This window comes from Salmo trutta, chromosome 14 (assembly GCF_901001165.1).
Source record: "Salmo trutta chromosome 14, fSalTru1.1, whole genome shotgun sequence".
NCBI classification, from domain to species: domain Eukaryota; kingdom Metazoa; phylum Chordata; class Actinopteri; order Salmoniformes; family Salmonidae; genus Salmo; species Salmo trutta.
In genome coordinates this window covers 72161926-72180839 of record NC_042970.1, presented here as the reverse complement: position 1 = coordinate 72180839, position 18914 = coordinate 72161926, and the positions used below count along the sequence as shown (strand labels likewise).

General features: G+C 43.5%; 2 protein-coding genes across 7 annotated transcripts in view; one reads left to right on the top strand and one right to left on the bottom strand.

The window, feature by feature from the left end:
* The first annotated feature begins 41 nt into the window (after positions 1–41).
* On the top strand, positions 42–7877 carry LOC115147285 (nuclear distribution protein nudE homolog 1-like). 3 transcript variants are annotated; one of them, XM_029689449.1, is made up of 9 exons: positions 42–130; positions 576–710; positions 1185–1338; positions 1799–1947; positions 2303–2439; positions 3208–3378; positions 3949–4034; positions 4270–4421; positions 5975–7877. In XM_029689449.1, the coding sequence occupies exons 2-9, from the start codon at positions 625–627 to the stop codon at positions 6069–6071; spliced, it is 1032 nt and encodes a 343-aa protein (XP_029545309.1). In that variant the 5' UTR covers positions 42–130; positions 576–624; the 3' UTR covers positions 6072–7877. The 3 variants fall into 3 exon arrangements, with proteins under 3 accessions (XP_029545309.1, XP_029545310.1, XP_029545307.1); XM_029689450.1 differs by having other exon boundaries at positions 53–168; XM_029689447.1 differs by having other exon boundaries at positions 108–710.
* A 64-nt stretch (positions 7878–7941) lies between these two features.
* LOC115147282 (myosin-11-like) overlaps positions 7942–18914 on the bottom strand; it is a 41297-nt gene continuing 30324 nt past the window's right edge. For 2 of the 4 annotated variants that reach the window (XM_029689437.1, XM_029689439.1), the window contains 19 exons: positions 18662–18799; positions 18234–18357; positions 17754–17925; positions 17217–17429; positions 16822–16966; positions 16296–16502; positions 15925–16029; positions 15558–15710; positions 14978–15226; positions 14445–14657; positions 13988–14200; positions 13624–13785; positions 13277–13405; positions 13077–13165; positions 12652–12775; positions 11423–11548; positions 11082–11273; positions 10784–10956; positions 9078–9213 (listed from right to left, as the gene is read on the bottom strand). In XM_029689437.1, the coding sequence (XP_029545297.1) occupies positions 9078–9213; positions 10784–10956; positions 11082–11273; positions 11423–11548; positions 12652–12775; positions 13077–13165; positions 13277–13405; positions 13624–13785; positions 13988–14200; positions 14445–14657; positions 14978–15226; positions 15558–15710; positions 15925–16029; positions 16296–16502; positions 16822–16966; positions 17217–17429; positions 17754–17925; positions 18234–18357; positions 18662–18799 (3063 nt within the window). Of the gene's footprint in view, positions 9214–10394; positions 10434–10783; positions 10957–11081; positions 11274–11422; positions 11549–12651; positions 12776–13076; positions 13166–13276; positions 13406–13623; positions 13786–13987; positions 14201–14444; positions 14658–14977; positions 15227–15557; positions 15711–15924; positions 16030–16295; positions 16503–16821; positions 16967–17216; positions 17430–17753; positions 17926–18233; positions 18358–18661; positions 18800–18914 lie in introns of all 4 variants that reach the window. The other 2 variants (XM_029689440.1, XM_029689438.1) reach the window with 2 other exon arrangements.

Here is an 18914-nt window from a genome sequence, read left to right as displayed (position 1 = left end):
GCGTCATCCTCTCAATCCACCAATGGCGTGCTTGTAACGCGGGGGATGTAATCGTTTGGATTTGGGTAGAAGGGCAGTTTATTTCCTGATAGCGTTTTGCTATCTATGTTATTGATCTACTGTTAACTAGGTAGGTAATATTACATGTTCTTAGCTATCAGCGTTCAGGTAAGCATTCTGCCGTATATTTTACTCTCTGAAAGTCGGAAATCTTCACTATCGTGTATCACACAACAGTTTATATGTTATTCGCGTAACGGTTGTGATGTCGCTAAACTAGCTAGTTAGCTAGCCAACATCTTAATGTATTTATTGAATAGGCTAGCTAAAGTAACTGAATAGTTATCTGATCAAATTGGAAATCCCAACGGGCTGTAAAAAAAAAAAAAACATACAGTTAGCTATCATGTGTCTAACGTTACCTAGCTAACCCTACTGGGCTAACTGTTAAGTGTCAACATGCATGCAAGCATCATGCATTCCATTGCATGGTTAATTGATCTCCATAGCTAGCTAGCTAGACAAACACGAGCCTGCCTCAACATGACCAGTGCCATGTTCCTTCTTTACTTTAGATGTTTTACTAGGTTTTGTGAAACCATAGAGTCAGCTGTAACGTTAGACATGGGGGAGCCCAAGACGACCAAATTTGGGTCCATAGAAGAAGAGCTGAGTTTCTGGAAGGAGCAGTCAGACAAACACCAGCAAAGGTAAGGAATTTTACCAATGGTTGGTAGCTTGCAGCCAAACTGGTTGGCCTAGATGTGTGGATAATGGATAGAAGTGAAACAATCCGAATCTGTATCTCTGAAGTTGTTCGTAATTGTATATCTAGGAAGTTTACCATATATCAATCAAAACCGGTCATGGCTAGAAGGGATCCAGCTTTTGTAAAATGAACGTCAAAAGTTAATTTTTGTGTGTGTGTGTGTTTAGCTAACCCTTTTCCTAACTTTAAGCAATTTCTCCTAACCTGCTGTGTAAGTTCTCCTAACCTGCTACAAAAAGTCAAATCTGATGTTAATTTGACAAAAGCTGGATTCCTTCTAGCCATGACCATCCTAACTTCACCCTGTAACAGCAAAAAATGGAATCTAATCCAAGATCAGAATTCAGTGGCGATTTCCTTCTACATAGTTTAGCTATGAAGGTTAGATGCGTTGTTGACGTGTGTTTGTGTCCAGGGCTGACGAGGCACAGGAGGAGTTGCAGGAGTTCCAGCAAATGAGTAGGGACTATGAGGCGGAGCTGGAGACTGAGCTGAAGCAGTGTGAAGCACGGAACAGAGAACTACTGTCCAACAACAACCGGCTACGCATGGAACTGGAGAACATCCAGGTTAGAACCTAGAACACCTGTATTGTCAAGGCCAACACTATTCATATTCTGTAGTCTTGCATCACCACGTCATATTATCTCGTATACTCTGCATCCCATCACGTAAAGGTTGGGCTCCATATTCGGTATGTTTTAGTAGACTTAAAAGCGCCTTCTGTGTCTTGAGTTGTCTAGTAGTACACACACAGTCACTCTAGCATCACTAAATCATAGCCACCATCACCAGAGGCCCTGAGTGTTCATTACCACGGAGCAGCTGACTTCTGAGCAACTATTTATACTGCTGAGTCCAGAGGGAAGGTTAAAGTCATTGAATACTTGATTGTGCTAAAAGCCTACATTTCTGGGGCCTGGGGGACAGTTAAGGACAAGCCTGTAAAGAAGTGAAGGGAGAACATCATCTAAGACCACAAATGAGCAGCAGACATGCATCAAAAAGAAGTGTTCTGTGTTTTTGCAGGAGAAGTACGAGGCGCAGCACTCTGAAGCGTTTAGGCAGATCTCAATGTTGGAGGGAGACCTGGAAGAGACCACAGCGGTCAAGGACCAACTCCAGAAGTACATCAGAGAGCTGGAGCAGTCCAACGATGACCTGGAGAGGGCCAAGAGGTCAGTCTGGACACTTTACCCTCGTCTTGGTTGTTATTATTGTGGCGTAATGACACCGAGTGTTGTTATGTTGATGAGGGACTTTCAATAACTATGTAAAAAAAAGCCTGCCTCTGCTGGGTTGTCATTGTATTGTAACGCTGAAGTGTCTGTCTGACACTTCTTTATCCAATCACCCTAATGAGATTGGTGTGTGTCTTGACAATGTGTCCAGCCAATGTGTACCCATTTTGTCACAAACTTCATAGGCCTACATACAGATTCAACCATGTCTGTCCTTCCACTCACTCTGGAGGATAGGATGTAATTTAAGACATAACCATAGTAACTGACTGACCAATGTTCTGTCTCACAGGGCGACCATCATGTCCCTGGAGGACTTTGAGCAGAGGATGAACCACGTGATCGAGAGGAACGCCTTCCTGGAGAGTGAGCTGGATGAAAAGGAGAACCTTCTGGAGTCTGTCCAGAGACTAAAGGATGAGGCCAGAGGTTTGTGTGTGTGTAAGGGGGTGGATGGGGGTCCGTGTGTTTTTCTCTCTGTGTGTGTGGGGGAGAGAGAGAGAGAAGCCAGAGGTGAGTCAGTGGAACAAGAAGGGTTTTCATTTCATGTTCTAATCAAGAACTGCTGATTTTGCCAGATTTAGTTACCAGTTTCGAAAATTTTGTGCAATTTGATAGTTGAGTAACTGACATTGTAATATCAGGTTGATCCAACCTTGCCCATTGTATTCCTTAAAAAGTAAGCAGAGCAAATGTGAGATGAGTTTGGCATTATGTGTAGAATTTACAGCTATAAAAGTCCTGCCTACTTCCTGGTTCAAGTCCCGTACTATTTTTTTAATGGTCTTCAAGCTTATATATCATCATATTCATGAAAATGGGGTCATTTTAAGATCTATACTGTAATTGTATTTGTGGATTAATTTACCTTTACCCAGTGCCTTTATGAAGGTTTTTTATTACGGGGGGAAAATGCAATCGAAAACCATCATGAAAGACATCAGTTAAAAGTAAATTAATCCACAAATACGAATATAATTTTACATGTACAGTATCTTAAATTATCGCGTTTTCATGAATTTGATATAAGCTTGAAGCCCATTCGAAAACTTGAACCAGGAAGTAGGTGGGACTTCCATTGCGTATTAGTGATTACTTGTATTGACTTTTTCCATATTTGTACTGTAGTATCAATGTCACAAATGTCCTCAGTATTGAGATCTGATCTGTTGTCTCTTCTCTCTCTGTGTTGGGCAGATTTACGACAGGAGCTAGCTGTACAGCAGGTCCAGGAGCGACGCCCCCCCAGTAGCCTCTCTAAAGAGAAAGACAGGACCGAATCATCATCATCACGCTCCACCATACCGACCACCCCCTCCAAACCACTTGGTATATTCCCAGAAACCCCAGCCTCAAGCATTCGTCGAGGTGGGTGAGACCAATGGTAGCTGTGTTGTGGGTTAAACTGTAATAATGACATGACTTTATCCTAATTTTAAAAAATATATAATTTAATGATGGTGGAATGCTAGTTAATCCCTTAGTCAAAGACAGTACAGTATGAAGATAGGCAAAAAAAAATGTTCTAATAGAAATCCCCGATCACACTTGTAGGCGATGTCATGGTGACGTTGGCTAGCTAAGCTCGTGCGTAGAAACACGTCATCGGGTTTAACAGCGCGTGAGCAGGCCGTCAAATCAATGGCAATCCTTCGATATAAAGTTGTTTTTGACGAAAATGAAAACATGTCACTTTCACGAGGTTGGAGTAATAACATGTTCAACCACTTAAGACACTGGCTCCAATCATGGTTGCGCATTTAGATTGAGAAAATGTACAACTAAAGAAGAATTTTTCACCAAACCCTGGCCTGGTCTGTTTTGCAAGCGTTCCAGGAAAGTCTTGCGATGTTGCGCCTCTGGCTTTAGAAACTCTGTGCCTTAGTAGCTGTAGTTTGATGTTGTGATATGTGCTAAATGTAATGTGTTTGTGTTTAGGGGATAACCTAACAGGAACTCCCCTGACTACATCGGCTCGCATATCTGCACTCAACATCGTCGGGGAACTCCTAAGAAAAGTTGGGGTAAGAAACATTGTCTTAGTAGGACCTATGCATTTAATACCACCCTCATAACATCACCATGAACCTTCAATGATGTATAAAATAGAACTCTAATTTAATGACTTAAAGGAAAACTCCATACAAAAACGATCTTTTGGTATTTGTTTGGAATTTTCCTTTTTAACATATCTCCAGTTCTGTGTCTGATGATCTCAGAGACTGTAATACAACTTCTTTCCCCTCTTGGATGCTCTAGAACCTGGAGTCCAAGTTGGCTTCTTGTCGAGACTTCGTATACGACACCTCGCCGAAAAGACCGGCTCTTCCGTCGTTTCCCGGTACCCCCTCTGCTATAGAGGGGGGCACAGAGATCCAGGCCTGCAGCATGAGCCCTCCACACTACGACAGGTAAATGGGTCACTATGAGAAAATTATACATTTTATTTTTATTTCTGTCTCGTTGTGTGTATCTAGATTCAGCTTACTTAGTAGTAGTATTTATTAGGATTCCCAATTAGCTGCTGCCGAGGCAGTGGACACCTCCTGGGGTCCAAACAGAAATCAAAACACAAATTAAATGCATAATATACACTGAGTATACCAAACATTAGGGACACCTTCTGCACCCCCCGCCCTCAGAACAGCCTCAATTCGTTGAGGCATGGACTCTACAAGGTGTTGAAAGCGTTCCACAGGGATGCTGGCCCATGTTGACTCCAATGTTTCCCACAGTTGTGTCAAGTTGTCCGGATGTCCTTTGGGTGGTGGACCATTATTGATACACACAGGAAACTGTTGAATGTGAAAAACCCAGCAGCGTTGCAGTTCTTGACACAAACCGGTGCGCCAGGCACCTACTACCATACCCCGTTCAAAAGGCACTTAAACACCTCTACAGGATTGGTGGGTCCCCTGTGGGACGGTTGAGCTAATGTGATTAGCATGAGGTTGTAAGTAACAAGAACATTTCCCAGGACATAAACATATCTGATATTGGCAGAAAGATTGATAAGAATTTAAGCTTACTGCGCTGTCCAATTTACAGTAGCAATTACAGTGAAATAATACCATGCTATTGTTTGAGGAGAGTGCACAGTTATGAACTTGAAAATGTGTTAATAAACCAATTAGGCACATTTTGGCAGTTTTGATACAACATTTTGAATAGAAATGCAATGGTTCATTGGGTCAGTCTAAAATGTTGCACATACACATGAAATTGAGCCTGGGCTGGCATAATAGATTATGGCGTTTCTCTTGCATTTCAAAAAATACAAAAACACGCGTGTTTGTTTCTTTGCGTTATCTTTTACCAGATCTAATGTGTTATTCTCCTACATTAATATAACATTTCCACAAACTTAAGTGTTTCCTTTCAAATGGTTTCAAGAATATGCATATCCTTGCTTCAGGTCCTGAGCTACAGGCAGTTAGATTTGGGTATGTCATTTTAGGTGAAAATGGAAAAATCTTTTGTCTTGCCCATTCAACTTCTGAATGGCACACATACACAATCCATGTCTCAAAGGTTAAAGAATATATTTTTTAAGGCATCTCCTCCCCTTCATCTACACTGATAGAAGTGGATTTAGCAAGTGACATCAAAAAGGATCATAGCTTTCATCTGGTCAGTCTGTCATGGAAAGAGCAGGTGTTGTTAATGTTTTGAATACTCGGTGTACATGGCACAACATTTAGCAGATGCTCCCATCCAGTGCAACCCACAGCTAGTGCATTCATCTCAAGATAGCCAGACATCTGGACTAAAAAGTACTTTACTCTCCCTTTAGACTTATACTGGTCTGAGAAATCAACTAGGTATCCTACAACTAATGAACATGAACTGGGTGGGATCTGTTGTTCTGGTTCCTGTTGCTCATAACATTCTGTCTGATCTTCTACATTAAAATTAACTTGTTGATTTACGTGTTACTCATCATGGTAGACGTTCTGTCTTTCAGTTTGGTGAAGCGGTTAGAGTTTGGACCTGCGCCTCCTCGGGGGGTCTCCTCCCACGGCTCCCAGTCACCATCGGGGGGAGTCAAGATCCTGCTATGAAACGAGGGCCTCCCCTGCCCCCCTCCACACCCCTGCACCAGACTGTACTACCCATCAGTAGGGCTTTAAACTGTGTCCCCCTCTCACTACACTACCAGCTGAACATCCTCCCCCCTCAGTCAAACCAGGAAGCCGCTCCCTCTATCAACTTATTTGCTGCATGGACTCTGCTGAGAAGAACCGCCGTGTCATGATGCTACGCTACAGTTTTATTTTATTAATGAATAATAGAAGTGAGGATTCCTTGACCCCGCTGCATGTCCTCCTGCTGATCCCTTGACCTCTGAACCCAAGTCCTGCTACTATGCCACTAACCCCCCCCTTACCCCACACCCGGTCCTTGTACCCACGTTCTCTGATTGGACTCCATCTTGGATTCTTGGTGTGCCAGCTGTAGCAGAAGAGTGAAGTTGGTCGATAGTTGGTGGTGTTAGCATTTAGCATTGCTGCCTTTTATCAATATATCACCACCACATGTAAGTTTTGCCTAGTCATGGTTCCTTTCTGTGTGTCTAAGTTAGGCTAGCTTTACCTTTTGGAGAATGTGTATTATTCCTTTCTTCGTGCTGTGTTGTCATCTGCTGTAAAAGCTAAAGGATTGTCTGAAGTTTGTTATGGGTACTACTACTTTACAGGTCAATGTTTGAGTTAAAGCAATGGTTTATTAATATACAAATATACTTTCTTTTAAAAGGTCTTCTACCCGGTAACTTGAAAAAGTATTATCTGTGAGAAATGCACAGACTAGCTAGCCTATAACCTGTCATGCATTTGCAGAATGTTTTATAAGGTAGGCATGATATAGGAACAGAGAAAGTACATTGAGTTAACTGAGAATCTCAAATGTAGTCTTTGGCAAAGACATTTCTTTCTGTTACCACAGTTGATAAAGTTGCCATTTCTTTGGTGTTTTTAAGTTTTAAATTTTTTTTCTCTCCATTTGTTTGAATATGTTGTTTGTTTTTTATGAGTTGGAGAGTTAGGGGCACCACTGCACTGCTGAATGTATAGAATCTATGCTACAGATGTTTCTAATAGGAAGTGGCCTAAAGACAGCTTTGGTTCAGTTTGAGCAGGTCAGTCGACCCAGAATTCCTGTCAAAAGACTTATCTTATATCAGATCAGGGAGCTATCAAAGATGACAAAATAGCAATAATAGATCTTAATAGATTTGACAGACTAGAGTTCGATTTTACAGAATAGGGTTTCGAGAAAGCACAGTTCATACTATATTTCCAAAACCATTATGGATGATGCCTTGGTTACACTGTTAATGCTGGACGTGTGGATATGTGAATTCTTGGAATTCATTACGTACTGTTTAAAATATGTTTTAGCCATTTATGTCTTTCCAATGAGGCGCAATAGTCCGATATCAAGGACAGATATGACCGTAGGGCATGTTACTACTCAACAACAGATGGAACGTTTGTACTTACAATGTGTATATATATCATTGGTTCCATCCATGTGCTTTATCCAATTCCCCTGTCATGCTCGTGATAAAGGAGTTGGTTAGAACACACAGATTTGAGACCAGGATAATATGTCTACAAAACAACTCTGTTACAGCAACTGTTCTTATTTAAGTACTCTGCTGTTGTGTATGGACCAGGAAGTACCGTTTGTAGAGCTTCTTTTACAATTGTACATGTAACCGTTGGCAACCGTTTGTGGGTGTGTTACTAACATACTAACTTCTGTCTGGATTTACATTGAAATGTATGCACCTGAGGTGCTCTACCTTTTGACCTGTTGGTTTGCAATCCTTTTTGTATCAAAATGAACACATAAAATGAACATTCTAAACATGCTTTTGGCAATATCATTCAGGATGTGGAGACAGACATATAGTAGAGGAATAGGGTTACTTTTTCACTCTTATTTATTGTGCAGGTGGTTCCACGATTTATAGATTTGAAGAAGTGGCATGTAAACGTCAATTGAGTAAAAACAAGACAAAACATTGTTGTAAAGGTGACCAGTGGCAGGAAAAACAAAAATATATTTTTGTTGAATATGCATCTGGACATGCACAAAACGGCCTTGATGGTATGACACTATTCCTGCTGATGATATTCTACTTGGCAAGGTACACAACTGAAAAAGTACCTGTCTTGTTGATACTATATGAGTATTAGACTTTAGGAACAAGAAAAGTCTGATAGGAATATGTAGGAGAAAGGGGTGACTGGTTTTGGTTTCTAAGAGTAGGAAGGTGTTCTGCTACCCACACTTGACAAAGTATGAAGTATGAAATATATATGGTCGATTCACTGTCCTTACCACAGACAAAACAGAACAGTTGCTATGGTTGCAACCGTGCGCCAATATTGGGGCAGCTATAATGAATACAAACAAAATACATTTGGACTACATCAGTTATTTTTTAGCTGGGTGGGTATACCATTTGTCATAGTATACATTGACCTTCTATAACGATCTTAAAAGTTAACAGCAGTGTAGAAGACGGGACAAGTCATAATGTCGTCATAGAGATAGAATTATAGATTTACATGACCGCTAGATGTATAAATCTAGAAATACAATGTGATGGCTATAATTAATTAGGATTTAAAGTGACGAATAGTAACACCTGGATTTATCCTTCCAGATGAAAGGAGTATAAGGAACAACATGTAACCTATGTACCTTCGAGGGGTACAACATTATGCTAAGGAAGTATCGTAGGGACAAGTAATTCAGTGCAGTACAAAACAGTGTCGCAAAAGAACAAATCACACTAACATCCCAGGCACTAAAATTAAACAAAATTAATTATTACGCCTTTGTCTCTTATGCCTCCATTTTGAATTGTAAAAAGCCTTATGTGCTCTGAACGAGAAGGCAGTCGATATGTGATTGATATAGAGAATCATATTTGGAAGTGATGGGTAAGGTTGAAGTCACTTGTGTGTTCTTTGGTAAAGCGGGTCTGTCTGGCACTGAGTCTGATTGGTTGGATGCTTGTAATACTGAATTTAATTGGATGGTTTTGGGCTCTTCTACTCAACAGACTTTGTTCCGTTGTAGTCCCCCTGTGAGTCCCCGTCTTCTTCTGACGCATCATCGATGACCCCTCTCCGGGCACTGCCCCCGACACGGCGCGGTGCGCTGCTGAAGGAGGGCTCGGTCCCGCGCCTGAAACGCAGACAGACAGACAGCACCGATGCAAGACACACAGACACAGGACACACATACAAACACACAAACACACAGATGAGACGAGCTATGGGCAAGACCAGTCTAGGTTTCCTGGTAACCTCAGGACAATGTTGGAGGACTTTTTGCTCCCATTGTCTGCGTCTGTATATCACTCTGCCTTTATCCACCTTTTTGTTTTAACAAGTTAAAATGGATGTCTAACAATACCTACCAGACCGGTTGTGATCGTCACTGTTAATAAAGTATTGACATCTTATTACAATAATGGTCCCACGTTAAACAATGTACAACTTATAAAGGCTTTATATAGCCTACATAAAGGCTTCATAAGCACTACATAAATACTTCACAAATCATCTGAGCATATGTCATAATATAAATGGTGTATAAACAGTGCGTTATGTCACATTTGGCAATTCACCCTACTCTAGTTGTCACGTCACACTTTATAGAGTATGACATGCTTAGATGATTTATGAAGCCTTTATGTAGTTCTTATGAGGCCTTTTGCATGCTATATAAAGCCTTTATAAGTTGTACTTTGTTTAAAGTGGGGACCACAATGGTCTATTAAGTTCAAACTACATCATTTCATGTAACTTGTCTATTACGTTTTGTTAGACTTGGGTAAAAAACACTCGTGTTGAACACGAGGAAGATTAAATGGCATCGCTGAAATGCAGAATGAGTAAGATGTTATAGTAACAGTAGGCACGCTGCACACCGGCCGGTTATATCTTTAACTCATTTGACTCCTGTCTAGACGAACACTAGTCTGGTCCCAGAACTGTTTGTGCTGTATTGTCAACTCCGATGGTCACCGGAGACCATAGGATTTGGCAAGACAGCACAAACAGATCTGGAACCAGGCTAGACAGACACAGAGAAATGAGTTTGGTTTAGGGCAACTAAACCAAGCATGGAGAAAAATATGGTCACCAGTAGTAGAAAGAACACAATGGAAGTGCAATACACTTTTCTTGCACTGTTTCAGACTATGAGCTCTATCAGAGGAGCTCCATTGTAGATATTGACCGATAAACCATATTTCACTCTTTCAGGCGGAGAAATGGCACAGTCAGTTGGACAAGAGTGCATGGGGGTAAGTTATGGAAAGTTAAAATGAAATGGTGATAAACTTCTGAGCGCAGAGGTACCTGCTATGTTACTCCTTGGGTTCTGGGATTGGGTTGCCTCTGCAATAAAGATTCAAGAAAGGCTTTGATTTCCAGAGGACTCGCCATGGTGTTGGAAACAGATATACTATAGTACAGTGTTCAACTTGTTATCTGCAAGCCCCAAAAGGGTACTTTATGCTAATTTGCCCATTGGGAGAAGATTTAATTGTGGTTGGCGAATGGCTGATTGTGTGAAATGTCAGTGTGGTTGTTGTAAATCTACTCAGTGTTATATATTGGACCTGCCTTGATTTGGGGTGGGGTTATCCTTTTCTATCGAGCACAGTGAAACTAGAGTACACAGGAGAGGGGTCAGGAGTAGGGACTCTTGCCAAAGACACCGCCCTGACTCATTTGTCACACTGTACCTGAGTTTGCTCTTGAGGGAGTTGACCTCGCGGCTCATGGCATCGTTAGCCTCGGTGGACTCATCCAGCTCCCTCTGCAGCTTCCTGCGGGCAGCCGTGATGCGCTGAGACTCCTCCTCCGACTCCTCCAGCTGGCGCTTCAGCTGCTTCATCCGTGTGTTGCCCTTTTCTGCCTGGGGAGAGGAGGAGAGGAGTAAGGTGGGGGGTTCATAAGAGTGTCATAACACTGCCATTAGCAGAAAGGAAGAAGAGGGTGTTCATATGACATAAGACTGCTGTCAGCATGACAACAGCATACCTGTTCCTTGTACTGTTCGGCCTGTTTCCTCTCGTCCTCCACCTGGATCATCAGATCTTTCAGCTTTTTGTCCTTCTGGCGCAGGCCCTTGGCTACGGCCTGCTTGTCTCTGCTCTCCTGCTCCACCTGCTCCTCCAACTGAGCCACCTTGGCCTCCAGGGCGGTGATGGATGACTTGAACTTGGACTTGACCTGGTCAGAGATGATAGAAACCGATACCCCACAATTTAACGGTACACTACACGCCCACTAAGATGGACCGGAAAGTAGGGACACTTAATATTTTCTCAATGGGGAGAAACCCTAGGTAGTCACATCTACGTAAATCTACTATCTCTGACCTGGTTCTCCATCTCCTGCAGCTTGGCCTTTAGGTCCTTGTTCTGCCTCTCCATCTGCTGCCGGGCGCTCTCGTTCTTCTGGGAGGTGGTGCGCTCGGTCTGCAGCTCATTGTTCAGCTGGTCCACCTGAGTGTGAAGAGTGGTCAAGATGTGGTCACTGACGCTGTGAGTTCAAAACTTGGTCACTGACGGTTAAAGGTATGGTCAATGTACGTCCAAGAGGTGGTCAATGTACGTCCAAGAGGTGGTCAATGAGGGTTCAAAGCATGGTTGATAAAAGGTCAAGTTGTGGTTCTAGTGCAGGGCTGCCCAACCCTCTTCCTGGAGATTTCTTCATTTTTTTTATTGCAAATTTATTTAACCAGGTAGGCCAGTTGAGAACAAGTTCTCATTTACAACTGCGACCTGGCCAAGATAAAGCAGTGCGACACAACAACACAGAGTTACACATGGAATAAACAAATGTACAGTCAACAACACAATAGAAAAAAAGTCTATATACAGTGTGTACAAATGGCGTGAGGTGGTAAGGCAATAAATAGGCCATAGTAGTGAAATAATTACAATTTAGCAAATTAACACTGGAGTGATAGATGTGCAGATGATGATGTGCAAAATAGCAAAAAAGTTAATAAAAACACTATGGGGATGAGGTAGGTAGATTGGATGGGCTGTTTACAGATGGTCTGTGTACAGCTGCAGCGATCGGTAAGCTGCTCAGATAGCTGACGTTTAAAGTTAGTGAGGGAGATATAAGTATCCAACTTCAGCAATTTTTGCAATTCATTACAGTCATTGGCAGCAGAGAACTGGAAGGAAAGATCCACTGTCCTGTAGGTTTTTCAGTCAACCCTAATTTAGCGTATCTGATTCAGCTATTTAAGGTCTTGTTGAGCAACTAATTTGTTGAATCAGGTGTGTTAAATTAGGGTTGGACTGAAAACCCACAGGGCAGTAGATCTCCAGGAAGAGGGTTAGACTGAAAACCCACAGGGCAGTAGATCTCCAGGAAGAGGGTTGGACTGAAAACCCACAGGGCAGTAGATCTCCAGGAAGAGGGTTAGACTGAAAACCCACAGGGCAGTAGATCTCCAGGAAGAGGGTTGGACTGAAAACCCACAGGGCAGAAGATCTCCAGGAAGAGGGTTGGACAGCCCTGTTCTAGTGTGTTTAAGGTGTGGTCACAGTGTGTTTCAGGTCGTTAGGAGGATGGATCCTGCCAGTCTAACCTGTTGAGTGCTCTTCCTCAATCTATCGTTGAGGATTTCCATGTTACTGCTCTCTTCCTCCAGCTCCTCCTCCAGCTGGGAGATCTTAGCCTCCAGACGACGTTTTTCATCAGACAGGGCTGACCTGGAAACAGCGCACAAGAAACAGTCAGTCACACAGTGTTCCACTATACCACCACACAATGTTTCAATCACACAACATTTCACTACACTACCACACAATGTTTCAGTCACACAATGAATGCTCCACTACACTACCACACAATGTTTCAGTTGCACAATGATCCACTACACCACCATCTAACGCTGCGTTCAATTCACTGTTTCCAATTCATTCCACTCATTTGACTGTGGAAAAATGGTGAAATACAATAGGCATTATAATGCTGTTAACGTCACACTAATTTAGTAAAGGTTCTACTTACTTTCCAGAGGTGTTGCTGGCTAGTTCGTCGGACAGCTCGTCCCGCTCAGCCTCTGCTTGTTTCCGTGCCCTCTCAGCAGCAGCCAGCTCCTACACACACAGACACACACAATAGCATTCTGGTCAAAAGTAGTGCACTATATAGGAAATAGAGTGTCATTTCACACTGTGCCATGCTATCTACAGTGAGTCAGACGTTACCTCCTGAATCTGCATGAGCTCAGCCTCCAGACTCTTGGCCTTCCTCTCGCTCTCCTTGGCCGTACCCAGCACCTCTTCTCTGGCTGCACGGGCATCTTCCAGTTCCCTCTGGAAGTCCTTCATCTGGGCCTGGAGATGGAATGACATAATTACATTATAAGGCATCATAAGGCGTTCATAATGCTTTATAAGTTGTGATGGGTGTCAGTGATGGGTGTCATGAATGTCAGTTACATAAGACATACTACATATGACTAAATAAGGAATAGGCTGTCATAATGCCACATAAACATCAAAGTTTCACTGTAAGGTAATGTGTTACAGTATCATCGTTCGCTCCCACTCACCTGGATCTTGCGCAGCTGTTTGATGGCCTCGTCACGTCCCTTGTTGGACATCTCGATCTGTCCCTCCAGGTCCTTCATATCTCCCTCTAGCTTCTTCTTGGCTGCTGCCGCCGTGGCTCTCTGCTTCCTCTCGTCCTCCAGCTCTGTCTCCAACTCACGCACCTGGGGAGCACACATACAGAAAGCAAAGGCTGAACCCACACAGCTCAATTCAGCAACATCATTTGTTGCTGGGAATGTGTGTCAGTATTGTGTAGCTCAAGAGTGGTTTGAACACCCTGGAGAGTTAATCCATGAACCTACTTCTTTTCTGTGTAACAAAATGGTGGCTTTTCCTCTTTACAGTTTTTCCTTCTTTCCCTACCTGCTTTATGAGCTGTCTCTTCTTCTCCTCTCCCATCTCGTCACGTCCCACCAGGTCCCTTTCGAACTGGGCCTTCAGGGCCTGCATGTTGACCTCCAGACGCAGCTTGGCGTCCTCTGCAGCCTGCAGCTCGTCCTCCAGCTCCTCCAGCTGGGTCTTCATCTCCTCCACCTGGGCCTCCAGCCCACGCTTCCCCTTCTCCAACTCATGGACCTACGGATGGGATGGAGGGCTGGGTGGGTGAGAAAAGGTTGTGGACATGCCTGCCACCTATTGGTGGTTTAAGAATATTGCCATTTAAAAAAAAGGTGATTAAACCTAGTCCTGGATTAAAAATCAGGCTCAATCTCCATGGAAAGAGGCTCCATTGAAAGATACTGATCAAGCCTAGTCCTGGACTAAAAGTATCTGGGAATCTGGCCCATAGATTCCAGAGAAGTTGATTGTCCACACTCACACTCTTGCCCACGTCGTCCTTAGAGCTGACCAGGTCTTCCATCTCAGTCCTCAGGGACTTGTTGGCTCTCTCCAGCTCCTCCCTGCTGTCCTGGGCCTCCTCCAGAGCACGGGCCAGAGACAGGGCCTTGGTCTCCTTCTCCCTGGCCTCTGCCTCAGCACGGTCCCTCTCATCAGCGTACTTACTGGAGATGGTCTTCTCCTCGGCCAACATCTGGAAGAAAGAGTGAAGTGGAGAAGGTAAGTTCAGATGACTTTCAAGTCCAAATAAATTTGATTTCACTTACACGGCAGAGAAAGTAGTTAAAGAGAAGTCTTTTTTTGTTGTTGCATGGTTTATGTAAATTTTTTGTCCTTATTTACATTCTCCTACACCCTGTTTATCTTTAACATAACATGCATCACAATTGCTTTGATTAGTGTCAGACATTTTGATATGTCTGTTGTACCAGCAGGCAAAACGGGTTGGTATTGCCTTATTTCCATCCTTATAATGTTATGTCGACCAGTTTTGCAGTTGGTTGGTTGACTGACCTGGTCGAACTTCTTCTGCTTCTTCTCCAGGTTGGAGACGATGGTCCTCTGGTTGTCCAGGTCCATGAGGATGTCCTCTAGCTCCTGCTGCAGACGGTTCTTGGTCTTCTCCAGCTTGTCGTAGGCAGAGGCCTTCTCCTCGAACTGGGTGTTGGACGCTTCCAGGTCTCTCTGAAGACGCTTCTTGCTCTCCTCCAGGAGCTCATTGTTGCCGGCCATTTCTTCTAGCTTCTTCTTGGAGTCTGACAGCTGGTGATACAAGGAAAATAGTGTAAACAAGTGTATAAATGTACTTTCTTCATGTTTTCATTATTTGTTCATTTAACTGTTATTTTACCAGGTTTGTTGACTGAGAACACCTTCTCATTTCCAGCTAGTCTTCATTTTAAGTGGATGCTGTATTTGACTGTCCCAATATGCTAACTCCAAATGACCACTACAATCTCTTGTTTTGGGACCATAACGCACAGGAAATGTCCACTTGAAATGGTAACAAGATGGATACTGCATGTGAAGAGATCCATCTCAATGAGGTTTTACCATTTGCCGCCAGTGTCTGACCCTGTGTCTGAACTCTGACCTGTATGTTGAGGGTGGACACGTGTCTCTCCACGTTCCTCTTGGCCTCCACCTCCTCCTCCAGCTGTTCCTGCAGACTGTTGCGGTCGTCCTCCATCTGACGCAGCTTCGTGGAGAACTGCAGCTTCTGACGGGTCTCCTCAGCCAGCAGCTCCTGAGGAGGGCAGAGACAAGGTCAAAGTTCAGTATCAAACGCCAACCAATGAGCAACAAGTTCTACATACAGGATATCATAAACCAGCATTGAACAACACATAGAGCAGTTACGGTGAGTCCTTTTGGTAATATCTCACTTAAAATATACTTACAATGAAATGTTAGCTTGCATGAATATGCAGTACAGAATAAACAGGATGTATTGTGTGTACTTGTGTGTCTTGGACTTGGGCGCTGAGGGTGGAGACATCTTTGCTCAGCTTGATGTTCTTCCCCTCGGCTTCATTCAGGAGGTTGGTGACACTCTCTAGTTCAATCTGTGTAGAGAAAGAGATGGGATATTAGTCAGTATCTCATCTAGCTAGTGAAACTTGTCTTCTATATCTATGGACTATTTCATCCATTCATCTATTGCATCGTGCGTCATTCTACATAACTAATATCATTCTACAAAGAACAAAGAATAGGGTCCCTGTGTGGGTCTATGGGTGTTCCAGCAGGTCCACATTTTTTATGAATTATGGCCATATGGGCTCTGTGTGATGATGTCATCATTGTGCGACCCCTCATCGTCGTCACTCACAGTGATCTTGGAGCAGCGCTCTCCCAGTTCGCCCTTCTGCTTCTCGCTGTCGGTGAAGCGTGCCTGCAGCTCATTCAGCTGACCTTCGACCTTCCTCTTCTTGTTCTCCACGTCCTGTTTGGCCGTGGTCAGGGAGCGCACCTCCACCGTCAGCTCCGACGTCTCCTTCTCCAGGGCCTGCTTGGCCTTGTCCAGGTTCGACTTCACCTGGGGGACACAGAGAGGGAGGGGATTCAACCAGTCAATGGAAATACTATATAATGTAGGTAGGTCCACACAGCATCTAATACATATGGATTTTTCCGTATCCTGAAACCAGAGTGCTAATACATAAAGCTTCCATAATAGAACGGTAAAATGTATCCTGTTCTGTGGAAGATGGATTCATGCACACATGAAGTTATCATATGCTTCAGAATGCAGTCAGTTAGAGTCACGTCAAATCTGGCCAGTGATGATGCTATACAATCAGATACAGAACTTTGGGCACTTGAACAGGCCTAGTAGTGTAGCTACATTTCCTTACCCGTTTGGACTGCTCCAGCTGCTCTGTGAGCTCCTCTACGGCCTGGGTGTGTTTCTGTCTCATCTCCTGCACCTGGGCCTCGTGGGTCCGACCCTCGTCGTCCATGGCCTTCTTCAACAGGGTCACCTCCTGTTCTCTCTTCGCCCTGCAGAGATGAGAGGATGAATGGATGGGTGAGTTGGTGGATGGATGAAAGAATGGATGACAGATGATGAAATGCATGAGTGATTGAATAGACCAAGTACTACCCTAGACTGTATGAATATACAGACAAATTACCAAATGGCTACGTTCCAATGTCCATACTAGCATTCACTAAGAATATATTGCTTCATACTAAGTGGTATGCCAGTGTGGATATTGGAACAGAGCCACTGCCTAGTATTTGTACTCACCGGAGCTCCTGCTGGGTAGCGGTGCTGTCAAGTGTATCCTCCAGCTCAGATTTGAGGGCCTCCAGCTCCTCTCCCAGGTCCCTCCTGGCCTTCTCAGTCTTGTTCCTGGCCTGGCGCTCTGAGTCCAGGTCCTCCTGAAGGTCTGAGATGTGGCCCTCGAGCTCCCGGATCTTCTTTAGGGCATTGTTCTTCTGGGCCATCTCGTCCTCCAGCCTAGGGAAAAAAGGTGAACATCGATGAACATTGTTTATATGTTGTTTATACATTGTTAATATGTTGTTTGTGGATGATTTCAAGATAATAAAACATATCACTAATAAAAGAAGGCGTATTCTGAGCTGATGTTAATATCAATAGATATTACATTTGTTACATTTGGTGCTGTGTTTTAGAGGTCATGTACAAGTGTAATGTTGACTTTATCACAGTATCATGTGAGGATCTATAAAACAACTGAAGGGGGCTCAAAAAGAAAGAATAATGAAAAGTGACACAATTAAAAAAAAAAAATATCAAAATCCAGTGTTTGGTGCCCACCTGGCCAGAGCAGCCTGTAGCTCCTCCTCCTTCTTAGCCAGCTGGGCTTTGAGCTCAGCGATCTGGGCCAGCAGGTCGGCTATCTGCTCCTGGAGGTCGTTAGACTCCGCCTCCAGCTTACGCTTTGCTTTGTCCAGCTCTTGCCGACCCTTCTCCTCCTTCTTCAGACGGACTAGAGGACAAAAGATAAAGAAATATATGGAAGGTTACTCCATGGATGAAGATGTGTGTAGTGGCTGAATAGCTTCAACACGTTCTTCCGACAAACTTAAGGACAACACAGATTGGTTACGATATAGGATGCTCCTGTATGGATATGGCTAGGAGTTGTTCCTGGTCAGGTCACATGGTCAGGAAAACCCCCAAAGCCACTATTTGTACGGACAAAGATGTGCATTGTTGCTTGATAACTGAATAGGTGTGGTATCCATTGAGAGTGGTTTATTTGATGTCTGGATGGGGTAAAAGATTGATACGAACCCTCAAGTTCAGAGATCATCGATTCGTGTTTGTTCTTGAGCTTGGTCAGGTTTTTGGACTTCTCTTCCTCCTCTGCCAGGTTGGAGCTGAAATCTGCTAACCTCTCTTCCATTAGTTTCCTCTCCTAAAACAGGGTAAATATGGCAAACAGGTAAACACACAGTGTAAATCCTAAATGTCATAACCCTGCTTTCATTAAATGCAGATTGAGTGGACAAATGGAAAACAGGATCAACAGTCATTATCAAATCTTCATTGCACTCATGGACCCAGAGACTTGACAATGCTTCTTTTATGATGCTTGAGACATATGGTAACTTACACACTAGTCTCTCTTGATAGACAAAAACACTAAAATGTTCCTTTAATGGCCCATAGCCTTGGCAATATGTCTCATATGACGCCTGAGACATGGTACTATAACTGACCTTTAACAGTTTGGTGTTGTGGTCCTCCATCACTAAGACATCGTCCTCTAACTTCTTGATCTTGCCTTCACATGCTACCTTCTCCAGCTGCAGCTTCTGACGGGCATCCTCCTCCTCCTCCAGATGCTCCTCCAGGTCCTAAAAACGAACCAAGAAGAACTGCCAGACTTAGGATTCAAACCAGCAACCCTAACCTCTAGGCTACCGTCGTGACTTAACATGACTAGCAACACACACCCCGAACTAAAACTCC

Bases quoted from the DNA above. Each gene is read 5' to 3' on its own strand.
- LOC115147285 (XM_029689447.1), top strand. From the start codon at position 544: ATGACCAGTGCCATGTTCCTTCTTTACTTTAGATGTTTTACTAGGTTT. The intron at 3,379-3,948 runs GTGGGTGAGACC...GTTTGTGTTTAG, and splicing joins AGCCTCAAGCATTCGTCGAG to GGGATAACCTAACAGGAACT. The intron at 4,035-4,269 runs GTAAGAAACATT...TGGATGCTCTAG, and splicing joins AACTCCTAAGAAAAGTTGGG to AACCTGGAGTCCAAGTTGGC.